Source organism: Halichoerus grypus, chromosome 4 (genome assembly GCF_964656455.1).
Source record: "Halichoerus grypus chromosome 4, mHalGry1.hap1.1, whole genome shotgun sequence".
Taxonomy (NCBI): domain Eukaryota; kingdom Metazoa; phylum Chordata; class Mammalia; order Carnivora; family Phocidae; genus Halichoerus; species Halichoerus grypus.
Genome location: NC_135715.1, coordinates 116,818,483 through 116,836,413, shown reverse-complemented (window position 1 = coordinate 116,836,413; position 17,931 = coordinate 116,818,483). Strand labels below are relative to the sequence as shown.

Below are 17,931 nucleotides of genomic sequence, written 5' to 3'. Positions count from 1 at the left end.
TGTGCTTAACGGTCTTCATGGAACAAAAACATCAGCCTGTGAGGTCCTACAGGCACCTCTCCTCGGGTAGTGGGATTATATCCCAAGGGTGGCATTCATACTTGAGTCACCTGTGGGAATTTAACAGGCAAGAGTCACGAAATTCGAACTTCTAGAACCCAACCAGATGCAGTTCAGCATCTGCATATTGCATGACTGGGCTGAGAACTGGGGGGCTGAACAGATGTCCTCAGTCTTTATGTCCATAGATAAATAATTACAGTTTGGGGTGATACATAATCAAGGTATATCCAGGGTGCTGAGGGGAAATGCCTCATCCTGTTGAATTTTCCTGTAAATCATCTTCTTTAGCTATTTCACCTAGGCATGACAACTCTCTTCCTTTCATTCAATTAAATCACATTTATTGAGCAAGTCTACTCTATCTTCCTACTCCAAGTGGCGTGTTCCAGAGGGAGGGCATGGGCGTGCACAGAAGTAAATCCTTCAACAAAGTTCTATAGCATTCTACACATTCCAACACAAAATCAACAGAAAAGAGTGTAACTTGGTCAGTGCCCTGACCGAGGTTAAGAAAATAGCTGAGAAAAAGGGAAAGAGATGTCAGTTTGCTGGTGTCAGTCCTACATCCCTGATGAGTACATTAGTTTTCTTCAAATGCCCCATCACGGAGGCGTCGTAAGATGCAGCCCTGTGCCTTTGCCCTCTCCTTTGGCCTTTGAGGTATTCTACCCCAAGTATCAGCCAGACAGCAAAGTCAGGATGGGGGAGGCCCCCACATCGGTAAGACCCTGTGGGCCTGGGGCCACACTGAGAAGCTATAAACCCTGAGGCGAGCCTTCCACAGGGAGTAAACCCAGACTCCTTGTCCACATCTGAGGTTTCACGCAGGATTAGAAATGTGAGCCTCTCAATTTTCAAAAACAGCAAAGTCTTCAAAATTTCAACATCAAAATCATTTCTTTGTTTTTACCTTGATGATGGCACGACCTTGGAAATATAAAAAATGTATTAAAATTTGGAACAGCTATTAGTAGAGTAAGCTGGTATTTATGCTTATTCTTTAAATTGAAGTTAGCTCTTTGCATTTTTTTACTTTTATGTATCCTAAAAGTATACTTAATCTTATTTTTGTCGTTATTGCAAAATATCTCACTTCTTTCTTCTAGCCTAAAATCATATTGAGGGTCTTGCCCCCCCACACTCTGTTCTTTTTTTACTCAGAAATGCCATTTTTTGCCAAGTTTGAAAAAATCAAAATGATATAGCCAAGTACTATTTTAAAATTACAATAAATTCTCCTAATTAACAGATTCCTATGTCTCCCTCTTCTGGACCATTTACACCGCCTCTTTGAACTCCTTACAGTCGACCTAAAATGCTTTTGGTTTTGGTGGTTCCTAGGGTCAGAAGGCTCCACTAGATCACTGAATGGAGCCTGAAGCCTTTAGCCTTTTTCCACTTAGTTTTGTTTTACATTAAAAAGAGGTGATTATTTTTCCTACTTCTGGATAATATAAAAATGAGTGAGGCAATACTATAGCACTCAGTCTTACCCTTGACTGCCTGTTGCCCCAACATAACATTGGTTGTGCTCTTCTTTACTGTTAAAAGTGTCCTAGTGCGGATAATAAGTTATATGATCACTTTATATATAACCTATTCTTTTGTATTTATATTTCCTCCATTTCTTAGTTTTCAAATTAATTGATGTTCAGAAATAATTTGGAATTTCGCATTTGCTCTTAGGTTAAATACCGAGAAAATTTCGACAAAGAGAAGGGCAAAACACCGAAATTCAATCCAAAAGACAGCCAGCTCTACAAAGTCATGAAAGATGCTAACAGTCTCGCAAGTGAGGTATGTTTTTTTTTTAATTGTGGCAAAATATATAACATGAAATTTGCCGGTTTAGCTATTTTTAAATGTACATTTGAGGGGCACCTGGCTGGCTCAGAAGAGCATACGACTCTTGATCTCAGCATTGTAAGTTCGAGCCCCACGGGTGTAGAGATTGCTTAAATAAATAAGTAAATAAATGAAATGTACAGTTGAGTGGCATTGATTACATTCACAATATTGTCCAGCTACCACTATTATTTCCATTGCCCCAAACAGAAATTGTACAACCATTAAGCCATAACTCCATTCCTCTCTCCCCCTAGCCTCTGGTAACCTCTATAATCTATTTTCTGTCCCTGTGAATTTGCCTACTAGAGAAACTTATATAAATGGTATCATACAATATTTGTCCCTTTTTTTGTCTGGCTTATTTCACTTAGCATCATGTTTTCAAGGTTCATCCATGTTGTAGCATTTGTCAGAATTGCATTTCTTCTTATGACTAAATCATATCCCATTGTGTGTATACACCACATTTTACTTCTCCATTCATCTGTTGATGAACACTTGAGTTGTTTCCACTTTTTAGCCACTGTGAATGAGGTGTGTGGATTTTCATCACCAGCTCCAGAATTTGTTTCCGGATGGGATATCTTTCCATGGCTTCCATTAGTACTGTCTTCCAGTTCCTGTTTATGTGATTTTGTTCTTCCCCCTTCACATGCAGGTTAAATATAAAGCTGACCTGAAGAAACTTCACAAGCCTGTGACTGATATGAAGGAATCTTTGATAATGAATCATGTGCTGAATACAAGCCACCTTGCCAGTTCTGTAAGCTCAGTCATTTGCTATAGAAACAGCATGTTTCACCTGTTTGCAGCGGAATTCCTTTGCTGAGCTCACATACATCTCCTTCTCTGCTTCCGGGATGCTAGATTTATTAGAAAGCTCTTTTGTGTGAAATTATCCTTCCAAATTACAGCATTAGTCTATCAACTCTCCACGGATTGTGACACCTCTCAGAATGTAAAAAAGCTTTTATTCTTAGAATATTTAAACTTTTTATTTTCCAATTAACTAAGTCCTTCCCTGCTTCTAAGGACAGAGAATCATGGTTTGGAGTAATTTCTTTCACTTTTCACTTTTCCAACCTCTTTGAATACGCCATATAACCTAAGTGTTGGCCATCGTGTATCAGCTGGGCAGTACTGGATGTGGATCTTCCTCCTTTGACACATTCGCGTAACCCCCCACTTAGTGTTTGCTGCTCTTAGCTTGGTCTTGACGATGCTGCTGTGTAAATATCTAACCTAAAAAGGAAAAATAGAAATGCTGAGCAGCTTTTCCATCCATGTGCCTTTTTGCCATCTTCCCCTCAGTACCAGTACAAGAAGAACTATGAGAAGAGTAAAGGCCACTACCACACAATACCTGATAATCTGGAGCAGCTTCATCTAAAGGAGGCCACAGAGTTACAGAGTATAGTAAGTCAATCAAGACTTTTTTCCCTGAAGCACGTTCAGCTACAGTGTCACAAACGTTCATGAATTCCCCCTCAGAATGGTAGTTATAGTTTTAGCAACCATTGCTGGAGGAAAATGTCCAAAGATATAGGGGAGCTTGGAAGTTAGCAGCATTTTGAAACAAAATTTTATGCTAAGTATCACAGCATCAACACGTATTGGAGAAATAGTGTCTATACATGCAATGTGTGTTACTCAGATCACTGACGGGCTGGAAGCACAAAGATTATGTTACAAGGGGGACAGTCCCAATACGATGACCCCAGTGTGCCCTCATGAGTCTGCACCCCCACTTAGGAAATGTTGCAATGATGATAGAGAGCCTTTGGAGGATTTTGAGCAGAAAAGTAACATGATTAAATCTACCATTGAAGTATCTGTGGGTATTTAAGGAATTGAAAATTTATAAAATAATTAAGATTCTCCAAAGAAAGGACTCAGAGAAGGAGTTTGCTATCACATGACTTCCTACGTCACAAATCCAGAATTATTTAGGTCCCCTGTTGGGCATTAACCGAGAGGGCTAAATTACTAGAAGTGTCTTCCTGTCATCTGTGAAGCAGCCCGTGCCCCCAGGTTTCTATTTTCAGCAAGATTGCTAAGATTGAGCATTGCTATGAAGATGCTGTGTGAACAGGGCCTCTGCCTCTCTGACTTTCCATTTCTGAGTATCTGTGGGCTGCCCCCACTCTTAATCGCATGTCCACATCCTCCATTGGATTGGAACATTGTATTTGTAATGATGACGACATTGTATTTGTAAAATAGCACTAGGGCTCTTTTGAGAACGTCAGATTTCTTAGTAAGTCAGTCCACATGTAAACTTTCTCATTTTTATATGAATTTATATTGGCTGCATTGAATATGTGACCGATTATGACCTATATCCAGTTCATGACATATAAAGAAAGTTGTGTGTGTTATCTCTTGAATCGAGACCCCAGGTCTCCGATAAAATTCTTCATAAAAGAAAAACTGGAGATATTTCTCAGAAACATTGACAGATGCTGTGGTTACAGTGCTCACCTCTAGGCCTATCTGATCTTGGCCGACCTTCTCTGACGGGGGACGTTCCCCATGCATTTCCTTGCCTCGGCCTTTCTCTCAGCTGATTCTTCTGCAGTGATTCTTTTGTCTTCTTAAATTGAACACAAATCCTAATTCTGCCTTGCCGACAGTAAGGGTGTTTTCTCTCAGGCAACAACAAAAAGGTGCTAGATCTGAAACATAAGAACCTGTTTTGAGTGGCAATGAGATGCCATCCATGTGGACTGATGTATCAGTTAAAAAATACTATCCCTACACTGGTCTCTGTCTGGGAATTGACCAGAGGAGATCTATCTAATAAGGCTTTTCATCACTAGGTGAAATACAAAGAAAAGTATGAAAAGGAACGAGGAAAGCCCATGTTGGACTTTGAAACCCCAACATATATCACTGCCAAAGAGTCTCAGCAGATGCAAAGTGGGGTAAGTCCTACAAAACACACCACAAACGTGCCATCAAGCTGTTAAAGACAAGCTCTGCCCACACACGTACCCAGCCTTCTGTTACCCAAAAGTTGTAGGTAATGGAACTTTTTCACATGTGGTCACTAAAATGTTTCCATCTCTGAAATGTTATGGTTCAGTTATACTAAATGCTCCAAATAGTAAATACTTAATCATATATGTTTTATTTCAATTCTTTTGTAGCATTAGAACATAGCAAACTATTCTTAACTTTAACTGAAACAAATTATATTGAATGTTATATGAATTTTTCTTTGATGAATGAAAAGTTCCCTCTGCACAGAACCACCACTGGCTTTGGAATGCTCCTAATAGGAAGCCCCAGGCTAAACAAAAGAGTCATGAGATCAAGATGTTTATCAAAACATCAGATGTCAAGATGCCATATTTCCTATTTAGAAATTTAGAAATGTAAGCACAAGCATCTAAAAAAATTTGTTTTTTTCCTTTTTAACCAACAGCAGAGAAGAATGGAATCTTATTTTGAATTTTAGGAAGTTTTCACTGGGAAACAGACTTATTTTGGGTTGCTTTTTACCTCTCCCCCATACGGCATATCTCCAACCGTAAAGATAAATGGTTGTTAATATGAGACCGACGTGCTACCTACTGCGCTGAGGCACCTAAATGGTTGTTAATAAAGTAGCACTCTGTGGAGCTTTCTGGTGTAAAGAAGGCCAAATAATCAAACGTTTGACATAACTTCATACAATTGGTGAATTTGGGTAAAGGGGCTATGGAAGTTCCTTGTACTAGTCTTACAACTTTTCTGTAAATTTAAAATTCTATCAAAATTAAAAATTATAAAAATGGAGTTCCAGCATTTATTCCAAGTCTCCCAATGAGACAGCTTAGTCCAGGGATTAGAGAGGAGATGAGGGAGCTTGTGACTCAGTGGAGGACAAAATCTTAGGATTTCTCTGTGTCTCATTGTCTACCTTATCTATTCGGAGATTAAAAATAATAAGTCATGATTATGAAAAGGGCCAAATTTGCATTTTGTGCCCTCAGGCTCTTCTTCCTCTGTGTTGTTATTTTCCCCTTACTTTTAATTCAGAAGCAAAATCTTGTTGCCTCAGGAGAGATGACAGTGGATTCAGAGTCTCGGTGGCACACGTGTCCTTCCCCTTCCGCTGTCCTTCCCTGCTGCGAGGCAGATGGTGGGGCAGCCTCAGTTACAGTGCTGGACATATGAATGAGGAGCCCAACAGGCTTCTCAAATTCTGAGTCTCCTTGAGGCCATATGTTGTAGACAAAATATTTCCAGAACAACCAGACACCTTTCAAATGTGTGACCATTAGCTAAACTATGATCCAGTTAAGGGGTCATACATGGAAGGACAGTGTTGTGATTTTTTTTTCTTCCTAGGTGTGAGAAATAAGTTGTAATAAAGATCCTTTTTTTAATTTGTGTTTCCTTACTACTCACATTAGAAAGAATATAAGAGAGATTATGAAGAGTCCATTAAAGGCAGAAACCTGACGGGCCTGGAGGTCACGCCAGCTTTATTACATGTCAAATATGCAACCAAAATAGCCAGCGAGGTAGCGTCCACTTGGTCTTTGTTATCGCTCTTGATCCCAATAATTGCACTAATGACACTCATCAGTGTGTTCCTTCTACCATTTTCATCACCATCTATCTAACTTTAGCGGGTTTCAAGTTGGGTTCACGTGTGTTTGGTATTACCACCTAATCTCTTACCCACGTTAATTCTTCTCATTTTTTACTTGAATACCTAATGAAATGTACTAGTTTCTTATCTGATATTTAATATTAACTGATGAAGCTTATACCCTGCCTTTATCATATCTTTAATCACTAAGCTGTAACTACTTAAAATTGGAGGTTTTGTTTTTGTTTTTTTTTTTTGGTCTTTGTTTGCTTGTTTGGTTTGGCTCTTCACCTAAGAGGAACGATCCAGGCTTTCTTGTCAGTGTTGTTGCTTTTATTTTGTGATATAGAAAGAATACAGGAAAGATCTAGAGGAAAGCATTCGTGGGAAGGGTCTCAGTGAAATGGAAGACACGCCTGACATGCTAAGAGCAAAGAACGCCACTCAAATTCTCAACGAGGTAGGCCCACAGCGTCTTCTCCTCCCTAGCCAAGTTACAACAAAAAAAAAAGAGAAGAAAGAGAGAGGTTTGAATTTCAAATTCCGTATCCAACATGGTTATTAACTGTTAAATAAAATATATCTCGGTGTGCCTGGGTGGCTCAGTCGTTAAGCATCTGCCTTCAGCTCAGGTCGTAATCCCAGGATCCTGGGATCGAGCCCCGCATCGGGTTCCCTGCTCCGCGGGAAGCCTGCGTCTCCCTCTCCCACTCCCCCTGCTTGTGTTCCCTCTCGCTGTATCTCTCTCTGTCAAATAAATAAATAAAATCTTTAAAAAATTATATATATATGTATATATACATATATATACATATATATATATCTCGATTTCCGATGAGTCGATACTATGGTTTGTATCCAGTGGCTTTCGTAATCTGTTATTTATCTAATAGTATTTGATTTAACCATGATCCATTTGGTGTGCTCATTTAAATTACAACATCACATTGGAGTGTTATGCACCTAAGTTCAGTACTAGTTATGTAGCAAACCAGATTTAAAATGCCCTTTTTACTTTGATTTTCTAAGTAGAGAATGCTAAAAGTGGTCAAAAGGAAGCCTCACATGTGGACACAAGTAGAACAGTTTCCTAAAACAGGTTTCAGTGGCCACCACTGCATCTGACCACAGGGAATAGCAAAGGTGAACACTAGCAACCGAATAGTGGTATAGTATGTGGATTTACCGTCACTCTGTACATTGACTGCCTCGTCACGTAAGTTAGGTAACTCTTGTTTTAATGCTACTACAGAAAGAATATAAGAGAGACTTGGAGTTGGAAGTCAAAGGAAGAGGCCTGAATGCCATGGCCAATGAAACCCCCGACTTCATGAGGGCCAAGAATGCTACTGATATTGCCAGTCAGGTCAGTGCTACTATTCCATGTCAACCTTAATTTAGTTGTGATTACAAGGACACAGTGTTGTCCTTCTGTTATCTTACTTGGTTGATTAACAGTCCTATGTCTGTAGTGGCATTTTTAAACATCTGCCTGGTGGAAGCCATTCTGATAGAAAGAGCACAGACACTTCGTCCTGCCGCCTTTTCATTTGTCTTTCTGAGTCTATAGCCACAGAGGACATTCAGAGCAAAGGGGAGAAGTTGGAGAGCTTGAAGCTAGGACAGATTCGGACATCCTGGTCTTGTTTCTTAGTCAATACCCACCCCCACCCCCATTCGGCACCGAGAATTCCTTGCTTAGAACATTTTGGGAGTTCTTTCTTTCCCTTCTTCCAAGACCTAAATTTAAAAGGTAGTTTTTAACATCTCGCATTATCTTTTGCTTATTTGTTCTGCTCCCAGCTCTTAATATGTGAACAATCCATACCTTAATAGGTGTTGATTATCTTGCTCCTTTCCCACTACTTCTCCCCTTCCCAGCCCCCGTGCCCAACTAGATAGTAAGTCTTTCAACAACTAGGACTCAACCTTTCTGAATCTCACTCTTTAGTATAAAGCTATAAACACAAGAGGAAAAAATATATGTTGAGTCTCAAATGAATGAATCTTTTTGGGAAAGAAATATTGACCACCTCGTAATCAAATGAAATCAACAAATATGTACATTATAAACATTCACCCAAGTGTTGGGTGTTCTTTTGCAGATTAAGTATAAGCAATTAGCAGAAATGGAAAAAGCCAATTTCACTTCTGTGGTTGATACTCCGGAGATCATTCATGCCCAGCAAGTCAAGAACCTTTCAAGCCAGGTAAGGACATTCATCGCAATATCACACATAGACCCCAATCATGAAGTCTTTCCATTAATACCTAAGTAGGCTCTTTCAAATCACAGTTTTGCCCAGTAACAGAGAAGGGATTCATCTGTGATGCAAGTTTGGGTCAGAGGTGAGGTTTCTGTATCAGAATTAAGACAGATTATATGAGGGAACTTTAAGGTACTGAAGAACGCTTACATGGTAGCATCTGTGTTAATGAATCAGTATTTTACCTGTAAAATCTCCTATAATGTGGATGTAAATTGTATGTGCAAATCAGGAAGGAACAAAGTAGACAGTCCATAATCTTCTTAACTAGATTGACCTATGTCATCCACAGCAGCCACGCGATCTAGCCCTGCTTCCTCTGTGAGGGATAACTGAGAAATGAGGGAAAGTATGATGTCCTTTACACAGCAGGATGTACCCGTTTGCTTTAATCTTCGGTGGTATCAGAGATCTGCAATTTATTTAAGTAGCTCCAAATTGTCTTCTGAGCAGTGAGTTATAAAGCCATAGTGACCCGACCAGGCTGTGCTTTATAAACACCTGGGAGTGTAGGTTTCCTGGCCCCACCCTGGAATTTTGAAGCTAGTAAGCCTGATGTAGTCCCTGGAAATCTGTTTTTATTTGTTTGTTTGCTTCTTTGTTTTTGTTTTTTTAATATTCACAGGCGATCTCTCAATGGCCAGTTGGGTCAGGGGAATCATGGGTTTAAGTCCTTCGTTAGCAATGTATAATTTTATATCCTAAAATTAGACATGAAAAAAATAGTTATCACTGGAGAATGGTTTATTTAAGAAACAGATATATTCAAATGGGAGAAATGAATCTTTTTGGGGGTGGATGGGGAAGCATTTTATTACCAGAATTATCTGGGCCCCAGACTACCATGTTGTGTTCACTGAAGGACGCCAACATTCTTGAGGCTGTGAGGGCTTGCCAGCCATAGAACCTTGAGCCTTTCCCATTGCTAATCTTTAAGGAAAACCTCAGAGCGCAGGCTTGTTCAAGGGAAGAATTAAGCCACTTTCTCTGTCCCCTTGGAGGTTTCCTCAGCCTCGTTCCTCAAGGCCTAAGATATGGCCAGGCAGATTTCTTCCTTCCCAATTTAGATTAGTATTTACCTTTGAGTGGTGTAGCAGTGCTGGTGCTTTCTACAAAATTGCTTCTCGGTTGCCAGTGAAAAGTATGTATTTTATAACTTCTGAGTCTCATACTGGGGGTTAATGCGAGCAGTGTGAATGGACCTACAAATTCAGGGTAATATACTACGTACTTCCTAATGCCAGGGTTCTGGGACTCTTCACTCTCGGAACACCCCCAAGTTCCAAGTACAGACTAACCACTGCTCTTAGTGACTAGCACTAGCTCAGCAAACCAGTTATGGCAGCGGCTTTTGCTTAACCTTAAGAAAACAAAAGGAAAAGAAAAGAAAAGAAAAAAAAAAGGAGGACAGGTCTTACTGCTTTCCCAGGACCATGGAACTGTTTGCCTTACATTTGCATAACTAAGAGGAGTCATTCAGGTGACTTTTTCCTGAACTAGGAAGGTGGTGAACTGCTCTTTCCTTCCAGAAATCTTTGTTTTAACTGGCTTCCTGTTCAAAGTCTAGGCTGAAAATCTCTTACTGGTTAAAACGGCTTCTTTGTTGCCTTTGAGGAGATTAAATCTTTCAACACATAAATGTAATTTGTAATTTGTGTGTAATACAGTTTAGATGAAAGAGATGTAGAAAGAATAGTTTTATCCCCTTGCAAAAGTAGCTAGCCTTTCCTCAGCCCTCCACACCCAGACTTCCCTAAAAAGTGGGAGAAACTGGAGCTAAATAAAGCTGGAGAGAAAAGTGAAAGGACTCGGTGACAAGCAATAAAAAAAAAAATCTGGCCCAAAGGTGGAGGAAGTGTGCTGCAAAGATTAAGGGAAGTGAACAGCTCAGTCTCGGGACCAGTGGCCCAGGTGTTGGGAGGAAGAGCAGACCTTTGTGCACAGTCTTCAGCCAGAGGCTAGGCAGAGTGGTGCCTAAATGGGGTGTCTCTCAATTGGATGGGGGACCACGATCAGGTGGAAGCTGGTGGCGCTGGCGGTGAAAAAACTCACCTGAGGCAGAACAAAGGAGGTAGAAGTTTGGGGCCTACAGTGCCGGGGGCGGAGGGCAGGACGGCAGAGAGGCAGTCTGCAAGGAGGTAGTGGCCGGGGACTGCTTTCAAAGGGGGAGGATGGGAAGGGATGGCGACGTACGGAATCCTCCCCGTTTGATAACTGCGCCTCGTTGGAAGTCATCCATTGGTCAGTTAGGGCTCACGGATATTTTGAGGTGGGTCGCCTCATGGGCTTTTCTACATTCCATTGCTCAACCCTGTTTGCCTGCAGGCGGCCTCTGCGGGCAGGGGCAGGAAAGCCCGAGAACGGGGACGGCTGGCCCAGAGCCATGGCTGGTCAGTCGGGCATAATGGCGGCCCCAGGTCTGTTTAGAGGGGCCTCCGGTGCTGCGGCACCTCCCTGCCGGGCCTGTAGCAGGAACCCCCAACCTGTGCAGAGCTCAGTGAAAATCGCCTCGTCACCGGTGAAGGCCAGCTTTACACGGCCTGCTGATGGCTCTTCACCCCCCTGCTTTTCTCTCCCTGCCTGGTGGTCGTCTGGCTCCTGGCTAAATGGCCCCATCCCGTTCACAGTAGACACCCCATCGCCCGGAGCCTGGTTGTCTGTCACCTTCCTCTGTGTGGACCAGCCAGCAGGGGCCTCCTCCTGCGCTCTTTGCCATGACAGTGGGTTTTATTAAATGCCCATGCTCAGTTCTCCCAGAAAGAAAAGACATGGAGCTCATTGACCAAGAGAGGGCTCTGCTTTACAACCCCCTAACGTCCACGAACAGTCCGAAAACTACAAAGGACTTTCCTTCTGCTGAGCAGGAACGGCGGTGGTAGGTCCCACTGGCCCATTTCCCTGTGGTGTTCACCGTCCTTATTTCTTGGAATCTATTCTCAGAAAAAGTACAAGGAAGATGCAGAGAAATGCATGTCCTATTATGAGACTGTTTTGGACACCCCAGAGATACAGAGAGTCCGGGAGAACCAAAAGAACTTCAGCCTTGTAAGTTTTTACTGACTCTAACACACAGCCCACTGATCCCTGGGATAAGGTGGGCACGGTGGCTGCCTCCGGGCATACACACTGGGCCTCCCCTCTGCAGGGGGCGGTGGGGCAGCCCTCCCCAACTCCCACCTGTGGCCCAGGAAACATGTGCTCCGTTCTTCTCCAAGATCACCTTGTATTCCCCAAATCATAGCCTAGAAGACCCACTGCTAACTTTGTCAGTGGCTTCTTGTCACCGTATGTGAACTATCTCCATCTTCCATTAGTGGTGACATCTGATATTTCAAAATTAATTCAGGAAGGGATGCATTTTTTTAAAAAAAAATCTAACTTGACACGTTACCATTTTTTAGGGTTTTAAAAAAAAATTTTTTTTTACAAAATTCTTATTAAAGAGTTTCCCTTCGGCTATCAGACGATGATTATTGTGGCACAGACATTTGGTTTTTATCTTAATTTGGATTTTAACTTCCCTTGCACAATAGAGACAATTTAAAATATATTTTAAAATGTCGATATCTTAACAAGATGTTTACTCTTTCTTCATAGCTCCAATACCAGTGTGACCTTAAAAACAGTAAAGGAAAAATTACAGTTGTTCGAGACACGCCAGAAATACTACGTGTTAAAGAAAATCAAAAGAATTTCAGCTCGGTATATTTACTATTTATTTTCCATTCTCCTCTTTAAAAATATGCTAGCCTCATCTTGATTCAGACAATTAACATCTAACCTCCCCAGTTAATACTTGTGGTTATTTGTTAAAATTTCCCATGCTTTGCTCTAAAAACATCACTCCAGACGCCATTTGAAATAACACCTTAAATCTGCTAACAAAGTAACTTTTCTTTTTAATTTTTTTAATCCCAGAGCAGTAACATGTGTTGTCTTGCTCCGTGAAGATGGATTTCTTTTTGACATTGTGATTTCTTTTACTATCCTTCCCTAGAATAACTGACTTCACATTTCTTTAATGGATTTTGTGTTTCATATGGGAGAGGTCTTTTCAAATCACCATCGTCCCGGTTTTTCTCATCCTGTATTAATACATTATGATAATATTAAATCTCAAGATCTGGAGAGTTGTCCGTGTTGTACATATGGTTGGAGTTAATGATGCTGACGTGGAAGACGTCAGATCCTCCGGCACATGGCTAAGAACATTCTCTAGTGTCTTGTTTTCACAGAAGCCATGTTTCCTAGTCTTCCTCCAGGAATTGCTGGGCTTTCCTTTCTTCTGTGTAACGTTGTCCTGATTCTGAATGCCCCAGGTTTTATATAAAGAGGACGTCTCGCCGGGAACGGCAATCGGAAAGACCCCTGAGATGCTGAGAGTGAAGCAAACACAGGACCACATTAGCTCGGTAAAGACACCCCCCGCCCCCCTACCAGAGACTCATCCGCTGCGTTTTCTGCCTTCCTTGGATAATTTACTTTGAGGGCTGAGCTGCACTCAAAATTGTTGTCTCCAGAAGCAGCTGAAGCTGCTGAAGTAGGTGCCTGTGGTGAGGGCCATCCCCCAATCAGTGCAGCCAGAGCAGGTGGCAGGAGGGGAGGTTACCTGTGGGAAACCGAGAGGCCGATGTCAGAGCAAACCAGAGCTGGACCGTGGTTCAAGCGGTCAAAACAGATTTTATGCAGGACTGTTGCAATAGGGGAAAGAGATCTCAGTATGAAACTGGGCTCAATTCCAAAGGAATTGCAAGGAAAAGTAAGGGTTTATAATCGGGGCAGGGGCAGGGTGGATAAAGAGGCAGGGGGAGGATAGAAAATTTGAGAAAATGTCAGGGGTAAAGGAGGTTCTGGCTGAACCTACCTAACATGATTTTTGCTGGTGGCAGGCCAGGGTGACCAGATGTTGCCTGGTGGGGCTGGTGGGGTAGGGAATTTGGTCAGATATCAAGGGTGAAGACATGCCAAGGGTAGGGGGATTCTGGCTAAACTGACTTAGCAGGATCCTTGCTAAAATCAGGCGATACAAAGATAGACTCGGAAATCCGAAAGTTGAGGCCTATTTGGGAAGAAGATTCAGAGGACCCTGACTGAAGTTTAGTCAAGGAGAGACTCCTTGTCACTTGAAAGAAAATAGAATATGTTAAAGTCGAAAATTCGACCTTCCTGGGTATATGTTGTGAATGTATTTGTCCTAGCCAAACGAACTGTTGGGTATAACAACATCTGAGTGCACAGGAAAGGTGAGGGGCTGCAGTCTGAGTACGGACTCCCCCTCTGCTCCACCCCGAACGGACAGGAGAGAGACCAAGCATTGTCCTCTGACCTAGTGTCAAAATGGAGCCCTGTGCACACTAAGTATAGAGTTTGTATTATTTAAATTGTGACTTTACAAACTGCAGAGCTCCTAACCAAACACATGCACATGTTCCCATTTTTATACCTGCAGGTGAAGTATAAGGAAGCCATTGGACAAGGAATCCCAATTCCTGACCTGCCTGAAGTAAAACGTGTCAAGGAGACACAGAAGCACATTAGCTCGGTAATGGCCCATGTGCTCAGCACGCATTTGTGCAACCAGCCACCTCCCAATTGCTCCCTAGCTCTCTGTCAGCCCTTCTTCCCAGGCCTTAGGAATGGTGTAAACCTCTCTCCATCCTAGATAAGAAACCTCTGTCTTCACACCATCAAGGAGCAGAAGGGACTTGGCTTCTTGACTAATGATCATGCCTGCAGTTCCTAGAGTAAAAAGTGCCAACGGTAGTAATAAGGTTATCAGAATGATCTTGAGTTAAAAGATATAAAAATAACACAAAATATTATATATTATGTAATTATATATTAGATAATTGGCATATAAATTTTAATTTTATATAATGTACACAATTATATATATATAACATACATATATATTACATAATATCATATGTAATATTTTGTGTTACTCCAGTGTATATATTTGCATGTACGTATATCTCAGGACAATTCTCCCCTGTCCAGGAAAACTCTAGGTTGACTTGTGAAGTCTCTGCAGCCTTCTCCTCTCCCTTTCAAGATCTCTTGCCCAATTTCCTCTACTGTCTTGCAAAGGCGGTGTATGTTTAAGGTGCTCGCTGTCCCACAATCTACCCACAATGACATACTCTATATTAAGCATGTTCTCTATGAGGAATTCCAGGCACCTGTGCATAGTGGATGTGTGTGTGGGGGGGTGTCCCTCACACCTTAAATAATCAGGTTAAGCATATGTTTCTCCTGACCTCTATCAGGTTAGCCCAGCCTCTGCTCCCCACCTCCCAGCACACACACACACACACACACACACACACACACACTCACTCACTCACTCACACTCAGCTTTCCCATCCATAAGCACATTTTAAGAAATAGCTGGCTACTAGCAAGAGACCCTGTGGAGTTTGGGAAATAGTTTATGGCCAATAAAAGGTGAGGACCTTGGTCTTAGAGATTCTGCTGGTCACTGGAGGCCTCAAGTCTCATTTTGTTGCCATTAGGAGACATGTGGTATTTCTCTTGAACGTTACTCATATTATTTAGATCTCTTTCTTGTTTCACTCTTTGCTTATACTCTGGCTTCCTTGTGGTACAAATTTCATTTAGGGTTTTGTGTCCACAAATCAAGAAAACTCTTTTAGTCACTTTTGATTGCAACTTCCTGTCTTTCTCTGATTATGTTTTGTTCTGTTATCCATGATCTCGGTTCTGCTGCCTTGCTGGGTAAAGAAACACAAGTTTGTACTAAAACAGTAGATTTTTAAAGATCCCTCAAAGTTTCCCAGCAAAACAAAGATATCACCACTAGTTTGTCAGTGTTTAGGGGAGTTAATCTGTGACCTAAACCCCCTGCGTTGTTCATGTTGCTCCCCACCCCATGCTCAAGTACACCATTGACCAATTTATTTAAAAAGAATTCATTCATTCCTTTAGGCTGACAAGTCTTAACATTAAAGGGAAAGAAGGAAAAAGAAGGGGGCCAGAGGTTCAGGAAGTTCCTTAATCTTTTCATTAAAATTTATTGACCTTTGATACGACCCTAAAAAATAGGGACTTCCCTCAGTTTGAAAAACACCAGTTTACATGATCCAACAACCATCAGTAGAAATATCAAGGAAAGATGCTCTTTCTGAAAAATATACTTTTAAGTCTCCTTATATTAAGAGTACCTACAGACTAGGGGGCCCCTAGGAATTTTCAGTAGAAAATACAAAACAGAATTCCCAACCTTGAAGGAATAGAGTATCCCATGATTAGAAAATTTTAAACCAAGTAACCTATTTAAGTACAAATCTACTGTGGACCTACTAATACTAAATGTTATGAAGTGGTTCGATTTTTCTCACTGTTGAATTTATTACTTTTTAATGCATTTTAGAAATGTTCTAAGTGTTGACAACAGAAAAAGCATAATTTAGTACCAAGTGTTCAAGGGTAGTAAAGTTATTTTTGAGGGGGGAACATAAATATTTGTGGAGTTTCTTTGCCTTCTTCCTTGAGTTTCATACTTGAAAGCTAGATTGTTTTTAGGAGTTTCCACCACGTAGCCCACAGATGTAGCTATAATCCAAAGGATTCATGGTCATTTCACCTTTTTGGCTTAGATTCTAATTATCTTCTACAGGTTATGTACAAAGAAAACTTGGGAACAGGCATTCCAACCCCTGTCACTCCAGAGATTGAGAGAGTCAAACGCAATCAAGAGAACTTTAGCTCGGTATTTACAAATATATCAAATTAGAAACTCAATTTCCCTACTTTTAAAAGTCTACCAGAATAACTCATTATCCTTTTTTAAAAAGTAACATCTTAACAATCCTGTGTATGTGTGTGGGCGGGGGGAGGAAGGGGTGTGTGTTATTACCTGACCAAAACCATCTGAACTTACAGAAGTGACTAGCTTTTCTGGTGGTACTTTAACATTTTTAGCGACTGACAAGTGTGAAAACTTAGATCTGAAATACTGTAAGTAGAATTAACACAAGATTCCTCATTATTATACTCATTTCCTATAACTCAGTGCTTTGTGTTGTACTTTTTTATCCCCAGAATTAGCATGGTAGAGTTCATCATTAAAATTGTGAAGAAAAAGTAAAAGCATTATCCTTACTAAATATTACTCACTAAAAGACTCCCTCTTCACACAAACTACCTGCCCCTAATTTTCTCCCTTCCTTAATCTTTGTGCCTGTTTTGAATGTCTTCTGGGTACTTTCTTGTATCTCACAGGTTTTGTACAAAGAAAATTTGGGGAAAGGAACCCCAACACCTATCACTCCAGAGATGGAGAGAGTCAAACGCAATCAAGAGAACTTTAGCTCGGTATTTCTTAGGGGGCAAAAAATAAAATCCCTTAATTCTTATTTAAAATAATATTTTTAACACATGACAAACATATTATTTTTTTTTCCTGTAAAATTACTAAATTCATATAATGAAAATAATGATACCAAATATTACCTCAGTTTTCAACCCAAATCTAATTTAGTATTTACTTGAGTTCTGGTGTGAAATTTTAACTGTTTTCCCTAAAACATAACGATAGATCACTTTCCTTAAAAACCCGTAATATTCAGTGTTTGTTTTTTTTCCCCTCAAACCCTCCTTTAATAACAGCAGGTGTTTCTAACTGCTGTGACGCATGTCAAAAGTAAAAATCTAACATCCCTTCAAAAGGTCAATGTTAACTAGAATTTTATTTGTGCTTATTCTGGCTCTGTTTGATGTATTTTTTGTGCTTGTAACTTTTTGTAAAAGAATGTGATTCTTAAATATTTTCGTTCAAGAGATGGCAGAGCAATTTACAGTTAAGTCAGAAATGTGGCTCAGCTGTTTTTTGTATACCATGTAAGAGAAATGAGCTTCCCTTTGGAATAATTTAAGGATCATTGAAAGCTAATGTTTATTTAGCTTTTAGTATCTATTAATATTTATTTTATTCCCCCAAACCTCTCTCTCTTTCTCTCTCTGGTTCCTTAATTTAGAGTTACCAACAACTCATTATGGATATTAATTTCAATTAACTTGAACACTCTTTGATAAGGTCTCATCCTTCTGTCTTTGAGAGAAGACCTCTATTAATAAGTGACTCCTGCCTGTGGCCCGGCAACTGCGTCTTTATCACTGCCACTCAGAGACAGACATCGCCCTGTGTGT

At 40.7% G+C, this 17,931-nt stretch overlaps 1 protein-coding gene across 1 annotated transcript in view; it reads left to right on the top strand.

The window, feature by feature from the left end:
- NEB (nebulin) overlaps positions 1 to 17,931 on the top strand; it is a 201,702-nt gene that overhangs the window by 180,217 nt on the left and 3,554 nt on the right. Inside the window, exons 146-159 of the mRNA XM_078070777.1 lie at positions 1,750 to 1,860; positions 2,570 to 2,674; positions 3,223 to 3,327; positions 4,731 to 4,835; positions 6,312 to 6,422; positions 6,843 to 6,953; positions 7,746 to 7,859; positions 8,599 to 8,703; positions 11,701 to 11,805; positions 12,358 to 12,462; positions 13,080 to 13,172; positions 14,210 to 14,302; positions 16,400 to 16,492; positions 17,005 to 17,097. Of these exons, the coding sequence (XP_077926903.1) occupies positions 1,750 to 1,860; positions 2,570 to 2,674; positions 3,223 to 3,327; positions 4,731 to 4,835; positions 6,312 to 6,422; positions 6,843 to 6,953; positions 7,746 to 7,859; positions 8,599 to 8,703; positions 11,701 to 11,805; positions 12,358 to 12,462; positions 13,080 to 13,172; positions 14,210 to 14,302; positions 16,400 to 16,492; positions 17,005 to 17,097 (1,449 nt within the window). The remainder of the gene's footprint in view (positions 1 to 1,749; positions 1,861 to 2,569; positions 2,675 to 3,222; positions 3,328 to 4,730; positions 4,836 to 6,311; positions 6,423 to 6,842; positions 6,954 to 7,745; positions 7,860 to 8,598; positions 8,704 to 11,700; positions 11,806 to 12,357; positions 12,463 to 13,079; positions 13,173 to 14,209; positions 14,303 to 16,399; positions 16,493 to 17,004; positions 17,098 to 17,931) is intronic.